The 24367-nt window shown below is 47.4% G+C and overlaps 1 protein-coding gene across 3 annotated transcripts in view; it reads left to right on the top strand.

The window, feature by feature from the left end:
* Positions 1–24367, top strand: part of EEFSEC (eukaryotic elongation factor, selenocysteine-tRNA specific) — a 297801-nt gene that overhangs the window by 209943 nt on the left and 63491 nt on the right. For all 3 annotated transcript variants that reach the window (XM_074340482.2, XM_074340481.2, XM_088797868.1), the window contains exon 5: positions 15391–16047. In XM_074340482.2, the coding sequence (XP_074196583.2) occupies positions 15391–16047 (657 nt within the window). The remainder of the gene's footprint in view (positions 1–15390; positions 16048–24367) is intronic.

Below are 24367 nucleotides of genomic sequence, written 5' to 3'. Positions count from 1 at the left end.
ACAAATATGCCATGTAAAACTTGGGACTACAAAAAAAATTCTGTGTTTCTAGCAGATAGTTTCAGGTACCATCCTGTGTTTATTCTTCTCTGCTGGTAAGACAAAAGCACATTGTGTTGCCTCTCGGGACTTTGGGGCACTTGTTTGTGATGGGCCCTCAGCATGAGCCCTGAGGAGCACAGAGTGTCCTGGATGGCTTCAGATCCAGTGCAAAATACAGGTTTCCTGTGGGTCAGCAGCTCCTTCCTCCATTGTGGAACTCAGAATGTTCCCTGAGAGACCTCAGGGAGGAGAGAGAAGGAACCCAGAGGGAGGAATTGTTCTTTTCTTTGCTGATACCCAACTTCTGAGCCTTCCATCCTGCCCGCCCCTGTGAGCTCCCTGCCGCAGCCCTGCTTGCCCATCATGCATGACTATAGGCCCAGCTCCTTGAACAGCTTGGCACATAGTAGGCCCTCTGTGATTGTTGGAAGAATTCATCCCAGGTGATGTATTTGAGTTTAAAATTGAGACATTTGATGTTTGCTTTTGAAGTTTGGTTTTTTTTATTCTAATACTATAGGCTAAAGATAAACTTAGAAAATACAGAATAATATACAGAAAAATTAGAAGTAGGAAAGACAATCGGAAAAAAATCCTGAGTACAGAGTACACTTCTTGTTACTGTTTTAAGACTTATAAGCATGAGACTGCTTCTCCTTCTTGGACCTTACTTTTGTTTTTGTTTTTCTTTTCTTTTTTCCCCTTCTTTCACCTCCCCCCCCCCCACCCCCGCTCCAGTTCAAGCTGTTGTTTCTCAGTCTAGTTGTGTAGGACACAGCTCCCTGGCCCATGCTGGTGTTATGAGCCTTGCACTACCCTGGCGACCATGTGCTGCCAGGAGTGGCCACCAGTGTGAGTGGCCAACAGCCAGGGTGAGCAGCCGTGGGCTGCTGTGTGCTGCCGTGGGTACCGTGTGCTGCCATGAGCGGCCGGTGACCAGCGTGAGTGGTGGGCAGCAGGTGAGAGCTGCTGTGAACGGCCGACCGACAACCGGCAACCGACTGCCTCAGCCAGGGTAGTGCTGCCAGCTACTCACACTGGCCACCGGCCGCTCACGGCAGCACACGGTAGCCCACGGCAGCCCATGGCAGCCCGCAGCAGCTCACGCCGACCTACAGCTACTCTCGGCAGCCCAGCTCCAGGGAGAGCTGTTGTTCACAGGCTTAGCTGTGGAAGGTACCACTCACTGGCCTGTGTGGGAATCAAACCGGCGACCTTGGCATTAGGAGCATGGCTCTCCAACCACCTGAGCCACTGGTCTGGTCCTATTTTTCTTTTGTAATTAGAGGGTAGCTTCATGACAAAAAGAGATAAAGGCCATTCAGAGGCAGCTTTCCTTATCACAGGCAGGGCCGAGCCCCTAGACGCTCATGGGTGGCCCTGCTTTCTTCTGGAGGTGGGGTTCTTGAGTCCTCCTGGTGGGCTTGGGTCCCACAGTTGCTGCTGCTCGCCCACACCTAATGGTCTCTGCAGAGTTTTCATTCCTGAGGAAAAGAGGTGACACCCCCTTTCTTCTCTCTAGGAGCAGAAATGATAAGCCATGCTGACAATACCCAAGCCATCTTTGTGACCACTTCCTCATTTTGCTCCAGACTTGGGGGCAGGCCTCTGTGCCAATTTTAGCCAGTGCTGTAGGCCAGTGAGCTCACACTTCAGAGCTAGGCAGTACTGGGTTTGTGTCCACTTTAACTGTTTAACAACCAAATGGCCTTGGGCAGGTTGCTGACTCTGTTTCCTTATGTGCCAAATAGTGATGACAGTACCTACCTCTGGGGGCTATTGTGGGGATGACTGCAGCCTGGTGGGATGGGCTTTCTTTTCCTTTTAATTTACGTTTTTTTAAAAACTTTCCTCCATAAATAAAAGCAGTACATGATTAATTTAGAAATTTTTGTGAAGTTTAAAGAAACTAGGAACAAAACACCTTACCAAGAAGGCCATCATTCAGAGGCAACTGCTATGTATAGTTAAGATGATATTTTAAATACAATTTCATGCCTTCATTATTTGTTCAATATTCTAGAGAAAACCTGTTCCAAGATGCTAAAATTGCTTCATATTTTTGATTACTTACATAACATCTCATCCGCTGTGTAATCTAGCCATTCTTCTATTATTGGGCAGCTAGGTTGTTGTTATCTTTTGGCTATCATAAGGAAGAGCAAAGTGAATATTTGAATGACCCATCTTTGCCTTTTGGAGACTTTCCTAGAGGTGAAATTTTTGGACATAAAACGTAAAAGTGATTAGCCCTTTCACAAAGCCTGGACCAGTGTGATCTCAAGAGGTTGTGGGGGTGGTAGTATGGGGGGCTTGTCTTTGTCTCCAGATGACTGCATGAGGAACAGGCCCTTGCCATTAGGCACCTAGTTGTAGTTGGGGGATTGCTCAAGTTTGGGACAGAATATTTTGGTGTCTTCACAGCTCTTGGGCCTGGTCTTAGGCTACCTCTCCTGCTAGCTGGCTGGTGGGCCAACCACTGCGTATAGCTGGGACTGTTCTGAGTGTTACACCACACATTTTGCTACTTTTCCCTTTTTATTTTGCAGTGCTGAGAGACTTTCACCATCCCTTTTGTCCTCGTCCTCTTGGCAGGTGACATGTCTGTTTCCATAGGTTCCAGGAGGAATGAGAGAGTCTCCCATCCTGTGCTCACCTGCCTCAACCAGAGTCACCTGTTTCCCCATACAGAGAGTATGGGTTGGACCATACTTTCGTTAGGTGGCCATGGCTTCAGGGTGTTGCTAGGGAAGAAGGTTCAAGTCTACAGTTAGAACACAGAGCTGGCAGACTAGGAAGTGTCTCTTTCTAGTCTCTTTCTCCCAGGTGCCCCACCTACCCAACCCATCTCCATCTTCCACTTCTCCTGGCCCAGACAGAGTCTGACTCAGAGTAGACTGTCAGTCTTTATTGAGTGAATTGATTGGAACCTGATTTTATTAAATCTAATTGATTAGAATGCCTGTTTTTATTTTTAAAGAACTAATTTTTAATTACACAACTAATTCATGAATGCCTTCTTGTGACAAAAGTGAAACTTTTCAGTTAAGGACAAAGGATCTGTTGTATCACACCCCATCCTGGCCACCCATGTAGAGGAGGCCCCTGTTAATTCTTTTGAGTATATCATTCTCAGCCCTCTCTATGCATTGCATATATATATGTATATATCCATAAAATACATAATGCCATTTTGTAAATGTATGACATCGTATCATATGGTTTTTACACTTTTCTGTTTTTGCCTAATATTGGTTTTAGAGGTGTTACCTCTTCCCTACATACAGAGCTGCTACACCACCTGGTCACCACATGTGTTTGTCAGTGTGGACACTTCATATTGCACATTGCCCTTTCCCACTGAGGGACTCTCAGACTGCTGTCCCGTCTCTGTGGTGTCCTGTGCTGCACTGACCATCTTATTCAGTGCACAGGTATGCGTATTTCTCCCTGGTAGGTATCAAGAATCCCAGCCTTGTTTTTCCTGGAATTCAGTTCCGTGAGGTCTTCTTGAGTCCCTTCTCTGTTGGCAGGCCCTGCCTCTTCAGGATGAGATGCATCATGGACAAGATGGGGATCCTGGCACTCTGCCCCAGCATCAGCGTCTTAGTATTCTGAGCTCCACCCTGTATCTCTACCCACACCTGCCTAGTACCTCGTTGCTCTCCCCCCCCCCCCCCGCCATGTTGTCCCCTCTTTCCTGATCTTGTCTACGTGGCATTGTCTTTAGAAACACAGTTCAGATGTTGCCTCCTCTCTGCTGGCCCCCTGAACCCCTCTCTTATGGCACTCAACATGCTGTGTTCTCTCAGTAGTACTTTACATATCTGTCTCCCCTCCAGTGAACAAGTGGTGGGTGAGGACCATGGCTTCCCACGTCCCCAGTGTAAGCATGGGGCCTGCCTTGTAGCAGGTGCTACTTGAATGTGTGTTACGTTAAACCCAGTTAAGGGAATGTGGGCAATGACAGTGGAGATGGGCCTTGAAGAATGCCCATTGTGAAAGGTGAGTGGGAGGGCACTTGGCATAGGTAAGCAAGTGGGAGCAGAGGCATGCAGTGTGCTGGGGGCCCAGCTGAAAGGTGAAAGCTCCAAAGAGCCCTCCACAGATGCAGAAGACAGCTGGGCTGGAGAGGAAGTCCAGCTGAGTCCCAGCGGGAAGTGAGACTCGAGTACTGAGGGCAGTGGGTGACCTGGCTTCTGTACTAGGTAGGTGGCCTGGGAGAAACATAGGAAATGGATGGCTGTTGCAGGAGTCTAAGTGAGAAATGAGGCCCAGTGAATGGGAAGAGACTGGATGTGAGTGAGGTAAACTCCAGGATTTGCCAGCTTATGGCCTATGGGAACCTGAAGGATGAGGAGGAAGCCAGGGCGTGCGATGTGGACCAGAGTGGGGACGGGGGCCACCACAGTCACTGAGAGCCTGGCACTCACCCAGTGCTCTGCTGCATGCTGGACATATATACGTCCCCTCCTGAAATCTTCACAGAATCCCTTTGGCCTAGCACATACCAACCCCATTTTATTGGTGAAGAAACAGGCTTGGAAACATGACAAAACTTGCCTAAAGGTCAGAGCTAGTGTGAAGGGCCCATTATGCCCACCTGGGAGCAGAGGATCCTGAGGGAGGGATGTGCTCGTGCACAGGCAGTGAGCCTCAGGGCTGTGGGCGTCGTTCAGTCCACCTGGACCTGCTGCTTTGCGATCCAGGCCTGCCTGGGTTTTCTGCACAGGCTCAGCGTTCTCAGTTGTGGTGCGGGCATGCTTACTGCCCCACAGTGACAGTTGTTCTGGGCCCCCCCACCCCCGCCCGAAGACAAAGTTGGCTCCGTTGGCTTGCCTCCCAAGGATTCTTTACCCCTCCCCGCAAAAGCCCAGGGATGTCGTTAAAAACAATTAGAGTCCCAGATGTATGGAAAAAAGAAGAATGAAACATCAGTATAATTCAGTTAAAGTTTTATGGGATGACAAGTGTGTGAGGGCGGCTGGGAGGGGCATAAAGCTTCCTGGCAGGCCCCTTGTCATGTTTATGTTTCTCCATTGTGGCAGTGACTGGGAAGTTAATAACTCCAGTTTATTTGTAAGGTCGCCATGGAGGGGCAGAGGCCTTTGGCAGGCTGTGTGGTAAGAAACCAAATCCATTTCCTTCTTCCTGAGTGACCACCATGTGGCAGGCACTGTGCAGGGATCAGCAGTGAACAAAATAAATCCTGCCCGTCGCCGGCTGTTCATCCACCTGGTATGGGAGCCTCATAGAAAACAACCGAACACACAGGCACCCATTGGAAATTATGATAAGGTGCTGTGAGGAATGTTGTAGAGTGCTCTGAGACTCTAAGCAGATGACCTGAGCTGGCCTGGGGCCAAAGGGCTGAGGGAGGGTGGGAGACGGGAGCAGGTGGACAAGATATACGTTGGCCCTGGGCAACACTGATCACGCTGGGTCCAGGAGCCTGGTCTAGGTGCTTGGGATTGAGAGGGGATATGGGGGTACCGGTGCAGGCAGACACAGACAGACAAAGCCCCGCCTCATCTCTGCACCTGGAATTGGGTCTTTGGTTGTCTGTGGGTCCCAGGTTTCTGAAGCTCCTCTTGTCCTTTTCATAGGGGCATGTCTCATTACTAAGCAGGGATCCCAGGGAAGAAAGTCTCCCCGCTCCCTCCTCTCTCTCCCCAGGTACAATTGGTCTTTTGTTGAGGCCCCAATGGAATTTTTGCATAGAGTAGATCCCTCCTCTGCTCAGCCTCACAATTCCCTGGAGACAAGGCCAGGTGGGAGGAAAAGTGTCTCAAGTGCTTCCAGGACCACATTTCCTGGCACTGGTGCTCAGAGGGCTGTGAGCCCAGGAGGAGGGCTGAAGCAGCAGGCAGAGGCGTATGCAGATCTCTGTCTTATCACTTCCCTTCCGCACCGTGCATCACCCCTTACTCCAAGTGCTGAGTGGGGCCTCGCAGGGTCACAGTAGGTGAGGTGCTTTCACCACTTTGTCTCTGGGGTCAACTCTTTGGAGCCTATCCCTAGTAATCGAGGAAACAAGCATTAAGACAACAGTGGGACACCATGCCTAATCTATCAGCCTGGGAATAATTGAAAATCCTAAAAAAACAAGTTCTAGTGAATGTCTAAGAAGAGGCCTTTTCTTGCACTGCTGTTGGGGGTTAAGCCAGCCACTTCACAGAGCAATCGATAAGACCTAGTGAAACTGAAAATGTGTCCCCCATATTTTCCATCCAGGTACCTATGCTAGAAAAACTCTGTGCATGTGTACAAGTTGATGCATACAGGAATGGTCACTGCAACATCATTTATAGTAGCGAAAAATAGCAACCCAAGTGGCTCTCAACATGGGCATGGTGGAGTTGTCATAGAAAGAAATACTATACAGCAGTCAAAGAAAATAGCAGATAGATTGATAGATAGATAAAAATATAGATGGATCTATAAATCTATATATCAATATGAATGGATGTCAAAAAATAATACAGAAGGAAGGAGGCATGTGGTAGAGTTAGTTGTATGGTAACATTTGTATAAACAAATATACAGGTTTGACAATTAAGTTTGGGAACTTGTTGCAACGATGTTGCAAACATCATTTTTTATATCAGAGGGATCATTCATTATGAATTTGTACCAACAGGACAGACAGTTAACCAAGTTTACTATTTGGAAGTGCTGAAAAGGCTGCGTGAAAAAGTTAGACGACCTGAACTTTTGGCCAACAATTCATGGCTCTCGCATCACGACAATGCACCAGCTCGCACAGCACTGTCTGTGAAGGAGTTTTTAGCCAGTAAACAAATAACTGTATTGGAACACCCTCCCTACTCACCTGATCTGGCCCCCAATGACTTCTTTCTTTACCTGAAGATAAAGGAAATATGGAAAGGGAGACATTTTGCTGACATTCAGGACATCAAGGGTAATATGACGACAACTCTGATGGCCATTCCAGAAAAAGAGTTCCAAAATTGCTTTGAAGGGTGGACTAGGTGCTGGCGTCAGTGCACAGCTTCCCAAGGGGAGCACTTCAAAGGTGACCATAGTGACATTCAGCAATGAGGTGTGCAGCACTTTTTCTAGGATGAGTTTGCAAACTAAATTGTCAGACCTTTGTATACTATTTATGGACACATACATGGGTGTAATATATAATATAGGAGGACACATAAAGAATTCATGAAGGCAATTGCTACAGGGGAATCAGGGAGAGGAATAGGACTAGGGGTCTTCATCTCAACAAAAAGACTTGAAGTACAAGTGACAAAATCTTGGTCGTCAATTCCAGATGGTGGGAACACAGATAGTTAAATCATTTCGTTCCCTATACCTTTCTGAATACTTTTCATTCCTCTGAAAACTAAGTGGGTGTGAGTTGAGTCCCCAGGGCTCATCTGACATTCTCTTCTTGCAGCTCCAGAGGCAGTGCCAGGGGAGTTGAAGTTAAAGCAGCAGGGGAGGTGCTGGCAGGCCCCAAGGGCCCATGCTGCTCTCTCCCTGTACAGAGTCCCGAGTTTGGTTTTTAATGCGAGATGCAATTAATGCATTAGGTAGAACATGTCTTATTGGTACCTAGCTCAAAGAAGAGGGAGAAATAAGAGCAGCCAAATTAAAACCTCATTAAGCAGAATTGGTTACGTCTGATGCAGCCAGACCTGGACTGATCTTTCAAAGCTTATTTCATCTTAACCCCTCCAGTCTGAACCTTTTTGAATTGAAGTAACTGATCCTGCTATAAACTTATTAGTGTCAAACCTTGTGTGTTTCTTTCCCTCTCTGATTTATATTTTGTTAAGTAAGATGAAGTTTCAAGGCCCTGACCCTCTCCTTTGGCACAGCCAGGAGCTCCCAGGCTCATTAATGGAATGACAATGGATAACAGAGGTCCAATCTCATTACAGCCAGTACCATTATTACAAAAATCTCTGCACATCAGAAAGACTGCAAGGCACTTGATTTTGCCCACTTCTTTCAAGCATCTGCTGATTCTCTAGAATGCCAGGAGGACCCCAAACACTGCTGTTCTGTTTGTTTGTGTGATGGTGTTGGGCCGATTTCTAACTCTACAGAAGGAATGTTACCAAAGACCTCCCTGTGTGCAAGTGAAATTCACAGTCGTGATTGTATATCCTTTTGGGCTTCTGTTGTGGAGTAGATGTATTTTTATGGTGTGATAGAGTAATAGAGTATGGGCTCTCATGACAGTCAGGTCTGGATACACATCCTAAGCTGTGGGGCCTCAATTGCCTTCTCTGTAACCTGAGATCATGGTTAGCCACCTCAGAGCTTGTTAGGAGAATTATATGGACTAAGATCTGTAAAGCTTCCTCATAGGGCAGGTACCCGACAATGTGGAGGATGTGTTTTCTTTACCGTTGTGTGGGTCACATGGTGACATGATGAAGTCCATTGGAACGATTGCTGGGTGCTCACTATTCCAAGGTGTTGTGGAGAAGAGACTTGAACACTTGGTGATTCCTACCTCGTGTCATCACTTCCATTGGAGGTTTTTAGTAGCCTCAGAAAGAGAAGCCGGGTCCTTCTAGGCATAGTAGCTTACAGAATCCTCAGAATGGTGAAAAATTAAGTTGCAGACACTCAGAAGACCGGAGAGAGTATCTTACTACTCCAGGCCTGAGAGCAGACAGAAGGGGTTCACTTGCTGTCTCATCTCAATCAGCAAACGTTTACCGAGTGTCCTGCATTGGGGTACTGTGCTACCCAAAGAAAGACACCAGGGAAGTCAGGTCTGAAACCATCCACTGGGCTCAGCCAGCAGGAGGCTGTTGCAGACCTTGGCCAGGGCAGCTGCAGCAGCTGAGGGCAGAAGGAGACAGGGCTGGGCTGCCCCTGCGTCTACCAGCCTGGGTCTCGCAGCAGGCCTGACTATCCTGGTTTAATTCCACACCTAAGCAGGACTGCTCTCACAGTGGCTGGTTAGGGATCTTTCTTCTTCTTCTCCAGAGCCATCTTTCTGGGTTCATGCCTTGGGGTCATCTACATTGTCAGTTATGTAGACCCTGCAGCCCCTGGCAAGGCAGAGCCCCTCTGACCGCCGGCTCCAGCCAGCCCATGGCATGGTTTCTGCTCCGTTGGTCAGGAGACAGGGCCATGGAATGTCAGGCCTGCCTTGTGTCCCAGGGTTTACTGTCCCAAGTCTCAGCCTATTTGCTTTGTGACCTTGGAGACACCAAAAACCTCTGTTTCTTTATCCATAAAATTGAATGTAAAAATATTGACCTGCCTTATAGGGTTTTTATGGAGAATAACTGACCCAGATGATGGTAAAGCTTCTTTGTTAATCAGAAAAGACCAAACTGCTTAGCAAGCACGCACTTGGGTTTTAAAAATTGTTTGCTTTCTGGATGTATTCCTTCCTTCCTTCCTTCCTTCCTTCCTTCCTTCCTTCCTGCCTGCCTGCCTGCCTGCCTGCCTGCCTTCCTGCCTGCCTGCCTTCCTGCCTTCCTTCCTGCCTTCCTTCCTGCCTTCCTTCCTGCCTTCCTTCCTCCCTGGGTCTGTTCCTCCCTTCCCCAGAAGTGCTTGGTGCCAGAGAGTTTGCAAGGACAGGCCATGGCCTGTGGGGAGCCACACTCAGGGACAGCCTGGTGGTACCTTCCTGTCCCACTCAGATGGTGTCCAGCGGCAGCGCCCCTCCTGCTCTGCCACCCAGTTTTCTTTGTCGCCATTCTAACTGCACCCTGCCAGAGAAATTTGGGGCCTTGGTGAGCCTCAATCCTGCTTTTCTCCTCTGTTTGAAAGGTTCCTTACCCTGGGAGTTGTCTGGAACTTCTAACTGCCCAGCCAGTCTCAGGCCAGTCTTGCTCCCACAGTGAGGATATGTATCTCCATGGACCTTTGAGGATGTACAGATCCCAGACCTGGATTGGAACTCTCCAATGTTGCACCCATCCATGACTCCATTCATTTATTCCACAATTATATGTTGAGGTGTCCTGTTTCTTAGGCAGTGTGCGGGACACTGAAGATAAAAGTGGGGAAAAAATAAAATAAAACAAAGCCCTGATCATCATAGAAGTTACATTCCAGTGTGGATAGTCAGTAAACAAATATATGTCAGGTGGTAGTTAGGGCTATGAAGAAAAATAAAACAAGGAAAAAAGATAGAGTGGGATGGGGGTATGGTGGTCCTGTGTCTTACTGAGGTGTCAAGGATGGACTCTGATAAAGAGACATGAAGGAAATGAGGAAAAGAGGAGCAGAGATATCTGGGGGAAGAGCATCCTCGTCGGAGGCACTGGCAAATCAGAAGGCCCTGAGATAGAAGCATGGTCGGCATGTGTAGAGAGCAAGAAGGCTCATGTGAATGAAATGATACAAGCAGGGGAGGGGACAGCAAATAAAGTCAGAGACATTATGGGCCAATCCTAGGGCCTTGTGGTCATAGTAAGGCCGCTAGCTTTTTCAGAGTGAGGTGGGAAGCCAGAGGATAGTTTGGAGGCAAAACTCCAGTGTCATGTCATCTTGTGTTTAAGTTACACTATGGAGAATGGGAGAACCATGTGGGCCTGGAACCAGGGTGGGCAATGGATGCAGTGGGAAGGGCTCAAGTCTGTTTTGAAGGTAAAGCATACTAGATCACCTGATGACTGGGTGTGGGTACAAGAGAGCTAGGAGAGCCAAGATGGAACCACGTTTCTCCCCTGAGCATCTGGAAATGTGGAGCTGCCATTTCTGAGAAGGACATGATGAAAGGAGATAGGTCTTAGATGTGGTAAGCTGGAGATGCCACCAGGCATCCAGGTGGAGATGCCAGGAGGCAGACAGGTATGTGTCTTCTCCCAACTCCCGACCTCCACCTCTCCCAGACCTCAGGCGTATAGGCCCATCGGCCGCTTGCGCCTTTCCTCGCGCTGTCTCTCAGACATCTCCCTGTTCACAGAACTCTCAGCTGCCAAACCTCGTCCCTGTTCTTTCCCACTGAGTGTGAGGCAATTCCTCAGACTGGAAGTCCAGAGTTCTGCATGTGCCAGTCTCTCCTCATGCCACATCCAGTCTGTCACCACGTCCCATCATTCTATTGCAGAAAGAATCCCGAGTATCTTCCTTGCTAGTTTCCCTCTTTCCTTTCTTATTTCTCCACCGCCCCGCCCCCATCTATTCTCCACACGGTGTAGCCGTGATCTTATAAAAGTACATATTAGAAGGTGCCTTTCCTCTTCGTAACCCACTACCACTGGAGACTTTCTGTTGTCCCTCACATGGTGAAGGTGGCTGGCCTGTGTCTCCAACCTGACTCCCCTCCCCGCAGCCAGCCTCACTGCCTTTCAGTCCCTCACACAAGCCACATTCTTTCCCTCCTCAGGGTCTCAGGCCCACTCTGCTTTTCCCGCTGCCTAGAGTCCCTGTGAATGGTTCCTTCTCATCCAGCTGGTCAGCGTCAGTGCCCCCTCCTCAGGGAAGCCCTCTCTGACCACCCAGGAAGAATGAGATTCCCCCAGTTATTCTCTCATAGCACCTCCCCCATGGTTTTGTAATTCTGTGTTTATTAGTTGATGATTTCATTAATGTCTGTCCTCCCCACCACCATCACCCTCATAGGACCCAAACTATGTCTGTTCTGCTCACTCCTGTATCATTTCAGTACATGAGAGCACTTAATAAGTATGTGTCGAGGAAATGCATATATAGTATCTCAGCCACTTGACATGGATATTAGTAAATATTTGGTGAGTGAGTTGTTGAAGAGATGGCTAGAAAATAAATGGCTGAAAGGAAAGCCTCTTTTTCCCATTCTTAAGTTCGTAAGACTATCTACTTTTCTATATTTTTGGTGTCCTAGATGGAATTTTATATTCTTGAAATGTATCTTGGTAGGATGTGGGCCTGCCAATGACTCCATGTGGCGATGCTGTCTGCATGCTCCCTGTGAGCGCCTTCAGTAGTGCTGCGCTGCTCTGACCCTGTCTTTATCTGTTTCACAATTTCCTGTCTAGGCCCTTAAAATCTTGATTTGCACAGTTATTTGTCTTTCTGCTCTTCACGGTGCCCTCTTAAGGCATTCTTTATTATTTTAGCCCTAAGAACATGAGCCCCGTTGAAAAGAGAACATGCTTTGAATAAAACCTGCTTGGTGGTCAGCTTGATGGGTGGAGGTGGGGCTGTCAGGTAGTACAAAGCTCTGGCCGCCCTCTCTCACAGGAAGGCTCATAAATACAAAGGTCTCTCAGACCCAGCAGGTCTGGAATCTCAGCTCAGTGCTCTGCCAGGTGTGTTTTTGCCACCAGAAGCATTTCTCTTCCAGAATCAGGTGCAGTCATTCTCTTAAGATGTTCTGGGTATGTCAGCAGTCTCCTGTGCTTGGCACTGAGGATGTAGCAGTAGGTAGACCATGGCCCCTGTCTTCAGGATTTAGAAAGGGAGATAATATAAATTTGATGGGCAAAAATTAAGAAACCTGACACTGCCAAATATTGGAGAAGATATGTATCCACAGGTGTCTCTGGCCCTGCCAACGGAAGGTATATTGATACTTCATTTATCTAGTAGAGGTGGGCACTCACTCACCCTTCCACCTAGCAGTTTAGTCCACGGCCTCTGTCCCCCAGAACCCCTCCTTGCACTGTGCACCAGGCAGAGTTCTTGTGTGAGAAGGAATTCACTGTCGCATTTTTTCAGTAAAAAACTAGAAACGGCCTAAGTGAGCATTGGTAGGAGGCTAGATCGTGGTCTGTGCGCCATGTGGTACGCAGCATTAGCAGTGAGGGAGCCACAAGTGCTGGCAACACACGCACCAAGTCACAGTTCAACAACTCATAAAACAAAGCAAATCATTGGTTAGGCCTATGTGCTAACCAATGTGTCCTAACCTGTCAGCCTCTATACAACCATGTTTCTATAAAACTAAAGGGGATGCGACACATCAAACCCAAGGGCGCAGTGACCTCCAGCTGTGGCAGGCGGAGAGCAAGGCGGGGCAGGAGCACGTGGGGAGATAGAGTTCTTGCTAGTGTTGGGTCCTGGGTGGATCGTGGGCTGTGGATGTCCATTTAAATCGGTAAGTACATCGAAGTGGGGCTGACAGGGCTGTCAACCAGCAGTGACAACAAGTCAGGCATGGCGTCATAGAGGACAGGAAGCAGCTCTGTGAGGAGGGAGCAGGAAAGGAAGTCCTTCCAGGAGGTACCTGGAGAGCTGGGGTTTTAGAGATGAACAGGAATTTGCCAGGTGGAAGGAGTCTCGGGAAGAAGGAGAGTCATGGGCCCAGAGACATATAGAACCACAGTGTGGGTGTGTGATGGACCATTCAAGCTTGGCTGTGGTTAAAGGGTTGGGAGAACGTGGGGCAGGAAGAGCTGTAAGGTAGGCCTGGTGGTGGGAAGCCCCAGTGAAAGCAGAGGAGCTCAACAAGCTAAGGGAGTGCTGGGAGCCAAGCAGCCTCCACCCAGCCAGAGCAGCAGCATCCAGTGGGAGGGTCTGATCCCCCACAGAAGTTCAGTTAATCAGAGCATCTTCCTGTTCACAACAGCTATCCCCAAAAGGTGTGAAAGTCATGATGTAGAAGATAGGAGCCCATGTACACATTGGTACTAAACTGCATAGTCAGGCCTGTGTTTTAGAAAGCTGGCCCAAAGGAAGGAGGGCGGGGTGAGGGCCAGAGGACAGCTCACTGGGCTGCTGCGGGCCTCAGGGGAAGAGTTGTGATTCGGGTCCTACCTCACTGGGCAGATGCTTACTGTAAGATAATATTCTCCAGTTACTCTGAGATGCATTCCTGAAAATCTTAGTTTCCCATTACCCTTACAGACCAGAGATGTTTTATGTTTCTCTTTGATTGATCTTGGCTGTGGCTTTTGACACTGTGCTTCTCACTTTCTCTGCCCCCTGACCTCTTGGTTAGGTAGTTAATGATCTTTAAACAAACACTTGAATATTATGGCTTTCCAGGAAGGGACCTGGGCTTGATGTCAGCACAGCATTTCCCTTCATCCAGGGAGAAAATGAGTGTTCCACACACCCCACTTTGTAGAAGGGGATGTTTGTAACCTAAAGGTCAAAATTGTCAAACAATTTTTGATGGCAGGTTTTCTGAAATATATTACACATTTCTCTGCAGAAATCCATGAACATGATTTCATCTCACCTCCAAGACAGTGGATCTTAGTAGGAGCATTCATTCATTTTGTGAACATTTGTTAGAGCCTGTTCAATGTCTGTTCCTGATTTATAAACTGTGGATACAGAAATCTGCCCAGTGTGGAGCCAGTGTGATGGTTTAGAGGTAGAGATAAGATCAGGTTTCTCCTTTGCCTGAACTCCTGGGTAACTTATCCCCTGCCCTCCCTCCCTTCCCTACCCTCCCTGCTGCAGCCCTCCCTCCCTCTTTGTTTATTTCTCAAACTCACCAAGCCTGTTCCAGTCTCAGGGCCTTTGCACTTATCTGTTCCCCCATTTAGAACTTTTTCTGGGCATTTACACAGCTTCTTCCTATGATAGGTCTTAGTTCAGATGTCACCTCTAAGAGGCCTTTCCTGACTTACTGATCTAAAAAATCCAAACCCTCCCCCAATCCCAGGCCTTCTCTATAGCATGTTATACAAAATAAACATAATATATAATTATATTAGTTACATATATTTAAACATATAATTTTATATTTTATTTGTAATAATATAAATTTAGTTAATATTAATATTACAAATATATTAATATATTTGTAATTTTTCTTTTTCTGTATATTAAGCTCTTTAGAAACAGACCTCACTCTATTCCTATCCCTACAACAGTGCCTGGCACATAGTAGGCTCCCAGGGACTATGTGTCGATGAATGAAGAGAAGCCTGCAGGCTAGCAGGCAGACGGGTATAGATTAGGCAGTGATAGCATAGCAGGCTGAGTGTGATTCAGAGGGGCTGACGTGGTGCCATGGAGAGGTGGACAGAGCCTGCCAACTGAGGTCTGAGCAGACTTCCCAGAGCAGTGGCATTTGGCCGGGGCTTTCAAAGACAGATGAGCATAACTTGGCAGACTGAGGAACTGGGGGGCCATTCAGCGTGGAGTGGTAAGCCTATATAGAGGGCCTGAGGCAAGGAAGTGTGGGAATGGAGCCTGGTATGGAACAGGGTCTAGAAAGTTGGAGGAAACTAAGGTAATGCAGGATTTGGCTGCTGTGACCACTGCCCACATCCTGGACAAGGTTGCCCTGGGCCTCGTGTTTGCAGGGTGGAGCCTGCTCTGTCTAAAGGGAATCTGCCTGGCTCCAGAGCTCCCCTCAGCTGGCACACCAGTTGAGTGTTGGCGGCACTGGGACGGGCATTTCTCCAGCTGGGGCCCCTTCCCCAGCCTCAAGGCTCGTGAGTTTCATGAGCTTTGTCTCTTGCTTCTGACCAGGTGGTGAAGAAGGTCAAGTCCATGCAGATGTTCCACATGCCTGTCACCACAGCCATGCAGGGAGACCGGCTCGGCATCTGTGTCACCCAGTTTGATCCCAAGCTGCTAGAACGCGGCTTGGTGTGTGCGCCTGAGTCCCTGCACACCATCCATGCGGCCCTCATCTCCGTGGAGAAGATCCCATATTTCCGAGGTCCCCTGCAGACCAAGGCCAAGTTCCACATCACGGTGGGCCACGAGACGGTCATGGGCCGGTTGATGTTCTTCAGCCCTGCTCCTGACAGCTTTGACCACGAGCCTGTGCTGAATGCCTTTGACTTCTCCAGAGAATACCTGTTCCAGGAGCAGTACCTCTGCCAGGATCTGGCGCCAGCAGCAACAGGTAGTGGCCAGACCAACGAGAAAGCAGGCCAGGCCACAGATGGCCACTGCCCCCGGCAACAGTGGGCCCTCGTGGAGTTTGAAAAGCCTGTCACGTGCCCTCAGCTGTGCCTGGTGATTGGCTCCAGGCTGGATGCAGACATTCATGCCAACATGTGCCGACTGGCCTTCCACGGCGTCCTACTGCACGGGCTGGAGGACAAGAACTATGCGGAGAGCCTCTTGCCTAGGCTGAGAGTATACAAGCTGAAGCACAAGCATGGCCTTGTGGAGCGGGTAAGTAACCCCTCCCTGCCCATCGCTCTTCTTTCAAGCTTGGGTGGCTGGGATGTACAGTTTGGCATCTGAGATGAGAGCCAGGAAGGCCTCAGAGACCTTCTAGTCCCAACTTCTGTAGTTTTTAGACAAGGAAACTGAGGCCTATAGTAGTCGAGTAGCCCAAGTTGTCTTAACCTGTCAGTCATCCTGCTGGGGCCTAAACTTAGGCTGGGGAGCCTACTGTACCCACAGAAGCCCAGCTGCCCCTTGCCCTCCTCTTACTTAGGTTGCAGAGGTACCCGCATAGGGCAGAGCAAGCCTGGCCTCTCACACAAGCCAGTTTCAGACAGTAGCATTTCACCTGGGCCAGCAGCCAACAGTGTCAGTGCCCTCCCTGAGCTTTGGATGGGAGGCTGCCCTGATGCTAGGCCCTGGCTCTCATGTGGGGGCTGAGCCTCCATTAGGCAGGGTGGCTGTTGTATCTTTCCCCAGCTGGTCTTGTCAAGGGAGGGAGCATGGCTGGTCATATAGGCCAAGCTAGGTCAAGTCTGTTGTCAGCCTGTGGGGTGGGGGAGTAGGAGCTAATGGTGGCAGGGGGTGCCAGAGAGCAAGAGTTAGGAAGATGACACAGGACAGGGTCCACACTGCTAGCTTTCTGGGCTATCTGACATCACTGGAGGTAGATCTTAAGAGTGTGGGTGAGCCAGTCTAGTTTTGTACGCCTATCATTGGGATAGACAGATGTGGTAGCCTGAGAGAGCCTACACAGGTTCCCAAACTCCTGGAAACTCCTTCTCCCATTGGGTGGGGGTGGGGTGGGCTTGCAGTGAGGGTGGGCCCATCCACCCCAGCATTTGTCCCTGCAGATCTGAGTGGGAATCCATGCCTACTGGGCCTCAAATAAATGTACAAATCTCACTGTCCCTCTGGCTGGCTGCCTGATTGTGGGCCCATGTAGATAAAAAATGGCTGTGGGTGGGCCTGGGACTGAGTTTTAGTTGACCAAGCATGGCGTTGCTGAGACTCCAGTGTTGGGGAGCGCAGACTCCTAGTGGGGTGTGTGCTGAGGCTCTCAGCAGGCCCTGAAATTCTGTTCCTCGGACAATGGGACAAGGTCCCCCGCTGGTCTAGCCCTCCCCAAGTCAGTGCAGCTCCAGTGCAGTTTCAGACCCACCCCAAGCAGGTGCTCAGGAGAAGGTGCCTAGGGCCTTGGACATTAGACAGTGTTGTGATTTCTGTCACCCACCACCCTTCCTGTCTCCCTCCCTTCTTCCAGATCCCCAAGTTTTTTCCTCTGGAACTCTCTGTCATTGCAGACGCTTCCCCGCCCCTCCTCCTCCTCACCTGAGAAGGCTTAGGCCCTATCCCTCGTCCTCTACCACCCCTATACCTAAGCCGCCCTCTGGTGGGCAAGAGAGAAGCAGCCCCTTTCTTACGCACAGTCCCGGACCCAGGACCCCAGCTCTGTGAGCACAGCCCTGCAGCTCAGCCAGGCAGGGCTTGGTCATCCTGCATCGCTGCTGCGTGTTAATCGTGGAGCTGGGCCTGCATCCCATCTCTGCTGTTCTCTGGGCGGGGGGCTGTCCTCTGTGAACGTGGGTTTTCTCATCTGCAGAGCCGTGGCATATGCCTAAGCTCCTGGGGTCACTGGGAAGTGTCAAGAGCCGACCATGGTAGCCTGTCCAAGGGCTCCATCAGCCCTAGGCCAGCCCCCAGATGCTGGTTGAAAATGAAGGTGACAAAGCATGTGTCAATCATTTGTCTAGCTTGATTTATTAGCAGCATTATGAAGCATAATTATTCCACGGTGGCATAGCTACCATGGAGTAATGCCCTACTTGGTGTGTTCACGAATCTAATTGTCCCCACTCAGGCCTGTCACTGGTGGGGCGGCAGTTCTCCTTCAAGGATGGGAGCATGGGGAGCAAGTAAGTTTGTGAGGAGCCAGTAAACGCACTCCTGAAATTACTCAAGCTGGGGTTTCCTTGGTGGGAGACTTTCCTTCCTGGTAGGGTTGGTAAGGCATTGAATTTGGGGATCAGAGGCACAGGGCTCAAACCCTGGCTATGCCGTATGGCACTGCATACCTTGGACAGCTGTTTTATCAGCATCCTCATTCGTTCAGGGGCAAATTGTTAACCTCACAGGGTTAACAAAGGAGCCACCATAGCATAGGGCATCATATGTACAAGTGAACTCTAGCACAGGCGCAGCAGGAAGGCTGGGCTGGTTGTAAGGGGCGGCCCTGTTTGCTTTAAGCAGGGCCCAGAGTGCCCAGAAATTTTCAGATTGTTTGGTTAGCTATGTTCTGGGCTGTGTGGCAAACTGGTCAGCTGTACATGCCTGGGGCCTGGCAGGCATGGGCTTTAGTTCTACCCTCGCTGCCTTCTAGTTTGGAAATAGGGCAGTCATGAGACTTGACTGCGTCTGGGGAATGTCGCAGTGCTACCCTGTGGGGTGAGATGGAGGCAAGATGGGGGACTATATATATGTAAGGGCCCGAGATCAGTGCTTGGCTCCTAACTCTGTGCTTGCTGTTTTTATGATTATTAATTTTCAAACTGTTAGAGTCAGAAAAATAAATCCTGGAGCCTGGGGCCAGAATGGTATTTCAGTTCTTTCGCCAGGACTTCATTATCCCTCTCCAATGTCAGGAGCCATCCTGAGCTGGTGGAAATGGCATGTGGCTTAACTCACTGGTGTCACCTAGAGCGACTATGGCCAATGGGCCACATTCAAGCAACTGGCCTTGCCCCATTTCTAATCATCTTACAAGCTAGTTTTCTCTGGACTCGCTTTCTGAACTGCTGCAATCAAACATAATATAATTAGCTCACCACTGGAAATGGCTTTCCTTGCCCAGCAACAACAAATGAGTCACTTAGAAACTGACTATGGTTCCAGCCTCATTCTCATTCCGTGTGTGTGTGTGTGTGTGTGTGTGTGTGTGTGTGTGTGTGTGTGTGTGAAGAAATTCTGCTATGATGAGAAAAACTGAAATTTTCTCATTTTTTCTGACCATTGTTTTCCTGTTAGCTGGGAATATTGTGATATTAATGTATGCTGTATTTAGTCAGCAGAGCCAATAATAAATACAACACTTTGCTATGTAATTCTATAAAATAATATCCACACCTTACTGAGCCTTAGAAGTGTGACATTCGAAGTCTAGTTTTTCTGTTTTGAATACACACTAGTGGCTATGCACTGTTAATACAAGTAAATAACCAAAACATGTGGTTAGATAAGAATCGGTGGAGCAATCCCCGCGTCACTATGATTTGTTGTACGCCCAGCACCTCCTAGGTCTCTGTTGCAACTGCTCACCTCTGCTGCTGTGGACAAGATGGAAATGAGTGGGCATGGCTGAGTGCCAGGAAAGCATATTTATGGACACTGAAATTTGAATTTCTTAGTTTTCAAACATCATGAAATAGTCTTCTTTTGCTGTTTTTCAACCCTTTCGAAAATATACAAAACCATTCTTAGCTCAAAAGCCACACAAAAACAGATAGTGGGCAGAATTTTGCCCTCCAGCTATAGTTTGTCAACCCCCAATCTAAATGGAGTGCACATCCTCCAAGGAAAAATCTAATGTCATCTACAACCAGAAGTCCTCTGCTCTCTGCATTCCCTAGGAGTCAAGTCCTGGGGTGGGTTTCAGGTTAACAGAGCCAGTCCGGAGGTCTCACGCCAGGGGGGAGAAGGGAAATAAAGTTGTTCTAAAGGGCTGTCTTTCTGGGGAGAGGACATGGGGAAGGGAGTTAGAGCGTATGGTGGTGAGGGAAATCATTAGTACCCCATGTTCAAGTAAAAAAATATAGAAATGTGTATAAGATTATGAACACAGAGAAAGGGAAAGAAACTATGAATGGAATGGAAAAGTATAGTAGAACTTCCGCATTCACTAAGGAAAAACTAGAACAAATTTGATTAGACCAACAAAAATGAGGAAAACAAGAATGTTGTTCATAAATAATAACAAAAACAGAACAAAATTAAGTATCAGTCATACTAAATATGAATAGCTGAGTTGTCCTATTTAAATACAGAGACTGATAGATTGGATAAAAACACAAAATCTGGTTATATGCTGTTTATAAGAAACACACAACGTGATAAACAAAGGTTAAGAATAGAAAGATGGATAAAAAGATGTCAGGTGACTATAAACAAAATGAAAGCATTAGTGGTAATATTAATTTCAGACAAGCTGGAATTTAAGATTAAGAGTACTAACCAAGAGGAAGGTCCAAGATGGAGGATCAGGTAAACACTATACCTGCTGCCTCCTAGGATCACATCAAAATTACAACTAAATTAAAGAGTAATCAACCTCAAGAATCATCTGAAGACTGGTTGAACAGAACACCCTATAAAGATATAAAGAAGAGGTCACATCAAGACTGGCAAGATGCAAAATGGGCTGACCCCAAATCCTCCTGTAGTGGCTGAGCACTGGGAGGGACACCTCAGTGGTGGAGGTCCCCCGTGAAGAGGGAAGGGTCCTATCCCAGCCCCACACCGGGCTCCCCAGCCCAGGGGTCCTGTGCTGGGAAGAGGAGTCCCTACAACATCTGGCAGTGAAAATCAAGGAGTAATCTGTCAGTCTGTCTCAGTGAGATGGAGGGTGGCTAGAAACCCACACATCCTCTTAAAGGGCCTACACACATACTCGCTTGCAAACACCCACCTGGACTCCAGTGGAGGGGTGGCAATTTGAGAGGTGCCAGAGACATACAGGGAATGACTGAGTTGTGTGGGTCTGTCTGGGGCCAGGGCTGCAGGAACAGCTGCCATTGTCCCTGTGTGGAGCCTGCCTCACATGTAGCCTACAGGAGGGCACCATCTTTTCTGTATTGATCTCTTTCCCAAAGAGCCAAATCTGAGACCACATCAGTCTGGTAAAACCTGTGCATGCACACCACCTTAGTGATCACCCGGCTCCCCGCACTCCCCAGCTAGTGCTGCATCACCAGGAGCATCCTCGGCTCTTGGGTAGGCCCAACAAGCTGCAGAAGGCTTTTGTAGCACCAGACAGCCCGTAGCCACCTAGGGAACTTTTGGTGGCAAGCAGTCATCCACAACTCATGCTACATCGTCTCTTGGGCAGCTCACAAGGCAAGTGGTGGCTGGCCATGATGTTCTCAGGGCATTTTGCAAAGTGCTCACAGGTCTGGCACTGGTTCAAGAACTGAATCTGCATTAACTTTGTAAAAACCACAGCCCACACCCTGTGACTCCTTAGAGAACCCCAGTCCGCCCAGCTGGTGCTCCATCACTTGGGACACTCTCAACACCAGGTCAAACAGCCTGGCCTGTGCACCTAAGGAGGATCTTTCAACAGTTGAGCCTTACAGGCAGGTGGCAACAGGCCTAGGGGGGCCCTGGGCCTTTTGCTAAGCTACCCCAGGCTCAGTATTATTGGCAGCCGACCTTGGTTCACAGTGAGTCCCCACACACACAACTCCAGGTCCAGCATAGGCAGCAACCAATCGCATATAGCTTTGTAGCTCCTATCTGGTAGCTCCGGGCCGGTCATAGGCAAGGCTGAAATTGGCCTGCATGGGAGCACCTCCCAAGAGGCACCAGAAACAACATACACAGAGACCAGCATCAGACCACACCAGAGCACTACCTGGTTAGCCCCACAAGCAGCACACCCAAAGGGTCTTCTCAACAGGCACAAAACCCTGCTGGAATGAATCCCCCTCTGAGGGATCAGCCCCCACATACACTGTGGGCATCACCAATCCTCACAGTCACACTGGGAGTCAGTCCTACCCACTGGTACACCAAAAGCAACCAAGGCTCAACTATAGCAGAAGAACACACTCAAGGGACACTCCTGGAACACATGCGCAGGAGTTTAGGGAGACTGAGCCATTGGACCACACAGAACACATACTACATAAGGCTACCCAGCAAAGACTGAGAGACATAGGAGATCTACATAATATATAGAAGCAAACAGAGAGAGGCAGCCAGAATGAGGAAACAAAGAAACATATCCCAAATAAAACAACAGGAGAAACCTCCAGAAATAGAACTAAATGAAATGGAGGCAACCAGCCTACCACAGACAGAGATTAAAACACTGGTTATAAGAATGCTTAAGGAACTTAGTGAAAACTTCCACAAAGAGGTAGTAAACATAAAGAAGGACAGAGAAATCATAAAAAAGTACCAGTCAGAAATAAAGAATACAATAACTGCAATGAAGAATACAGTAGAAGGAATCAACAGCAGATTCAGTGAAGCAGAGGATCTAATCAGCAATTTAGAAGACGATATAGCAGAAAACACCCAATCAGGACAACAAAAAGAAAAAAGGAAAAAAAAAAAGCACACACACAAAGATAGTTTAAAGGACCTGTGGGGGGACAACACCAAACATAACAACATTCACATCATAGGAGTACCAGAAGGAGATGAGAAGGAACAAGGGATCAAGAACCTATTTGAAGAAATAATGACTGAAAACTTCCCTAACCTGTTGAAGGAAATAGACATACAAGCACAAGAAGTACGGAGAGTCCCAAACAAGATGAACCCAAACAGGCCACATTATAATTAAAATGGCAAAGGTTAAAGACAAAGAGATTTCTAAGAGCAGCAAAAGAAAGACAACTAGTTTCTTTAAAGGGAGTTCCCATAAGACTATCAGCTTACTTCTCAACAGAAACTTTGCAGGCCAGATGGGAGTAGCAGGAAATATTCAAAGTAATGAAAAACAAGGGTCTATATCCAAGACTACTCTACCCAACAAGGCTATCACTTAAAGTTGAAGAAGAGGTAAAGAACTTCCCAGACAAGAAAAAAGCTAAAGGAATTCATTACCACCAAGCTGGTATTATAAGAAATGTTAAAGGAATTCTTTAAGAAGGAGAAGGGGAAAACAACAAAAAAAAGAAAAAGAAAAAGAAAAAAGAAGATTGAAAATAGGCGTAATAAAATGGCAATACCTATGTACCTATCAATAATCACTTAAGAAGATCCATGCATATGCTATCTATAAGAGACCCACATTAGATCAAAAGACACACATAGACTGAAAGTAAAGGAATGGAAAAAGATATTTCATGCAAATGGAAATGACAAAAAAGCTGAGGTAGCAATACTTAGACAAAATAGACTTTAAAATGAAGACTATAATAAGAGACAAAGAAGGATGTTGCATAATGATAAAGGGATCAATCCAACAGAAGAAAATAACCCTAATAAACATCTATGCACTCAACATAGGATCACCTAAGTATATAAAACAAATATTGACTGACATAAGACAGAGATTGACAGTGACAACATAGTAGGCGTCTTTATCACCCCACTGACACCAATCGACAGATTCTCCAGACAGAAAATCAACACGGAAACAGTATCTTTAAATAACACACTAGACCAGATGGATTTGATTGATATTTTTTTGAGCATTTTGCCCCAAAGCAGCAGAACATACATTCTTTTCAAGTGTACATGGAACATTTTCCAAGATAGACCACATTAGGCTACAAAACAAGTCTCAATAAATTTAAGATCAAAATCACATCAAGCATCTTCTCTGACCGCAATGGTGTGAAACTGAAAATCAATTACAAGGAAAGAACTGAAAAACCCACAAACATATGGAAGCTAAATAACATGCTACTAAATAATGAATGGGTCACCAATAAGATCAAAGAAGAAACCAGAAGCTACCCTGAGACAAACAAAAATGAAAGCACAATGACCCCAAATCTATGGGACACAGTGAAAGCTATCCTAAGAGGGTAATTCATAGCAATGCAGGCCTACCTAAAGAAACAAAAAAATCTCAAACAGTCTAACTTTACACCCAAGGGAACTGGAAAAAGGACAGCTAACAAAGCCCAAAGTGAGGACAAGGAAGGAAATAATAAAGATCACGGCAAATATAAATGAAATAGAGGCTAAAAACACAATACAAAACACCAAGCAAGAAAAGACTTGTACTCAGAAAATTATAAGACATTGAAGACAGAAATTGAACCAAGAGCTGGGTGTTTTTTTTTAAAGATAAACAAAATTGGCAAACTTCTAACCAAAGCCATCAAGAAAAAAAGAGAGGACCCAAATAAAATCAGAAATGAAAGAGGAGACATAACAAGGGATACGACAGAAATACAAAATATTTTAGGAAAATTCTACGAGCAACTATATGTCAACAAATTAGGCAATCTGGAAGAAATGGATAAATTCCTAGAAGCGTACATCTTCCAAGTCTGAGTCAAGAAGAAACGGAGAATCTGAACTAACAAATTACTACTAATGACATCAAATCAGTAATGAACAAGCTCCCAACAAATAAAAGTCCTGGACC

Source organism: Rhinolophus sinicus, chromosome 4 (genome assembly GCF_057876585.1).
Source record: "Rhinolophus sinicus isolate RSI-liver-muscle chromosome 4, RSI-T2T, whole genome shotgun sequence".
Taxonomy (NCBI): domain Eukaryota; kingdom Metazoa; phylum Chordata; class Mammalia; order Chiroptera; family Rhinolophidae; genus Rhinolophus; species Rhinolophus sinicus.
Note: the sequence above shows the minus strand (reverse complement) of the source record. Positions and strands in the feature narration are given on the sequence as shown.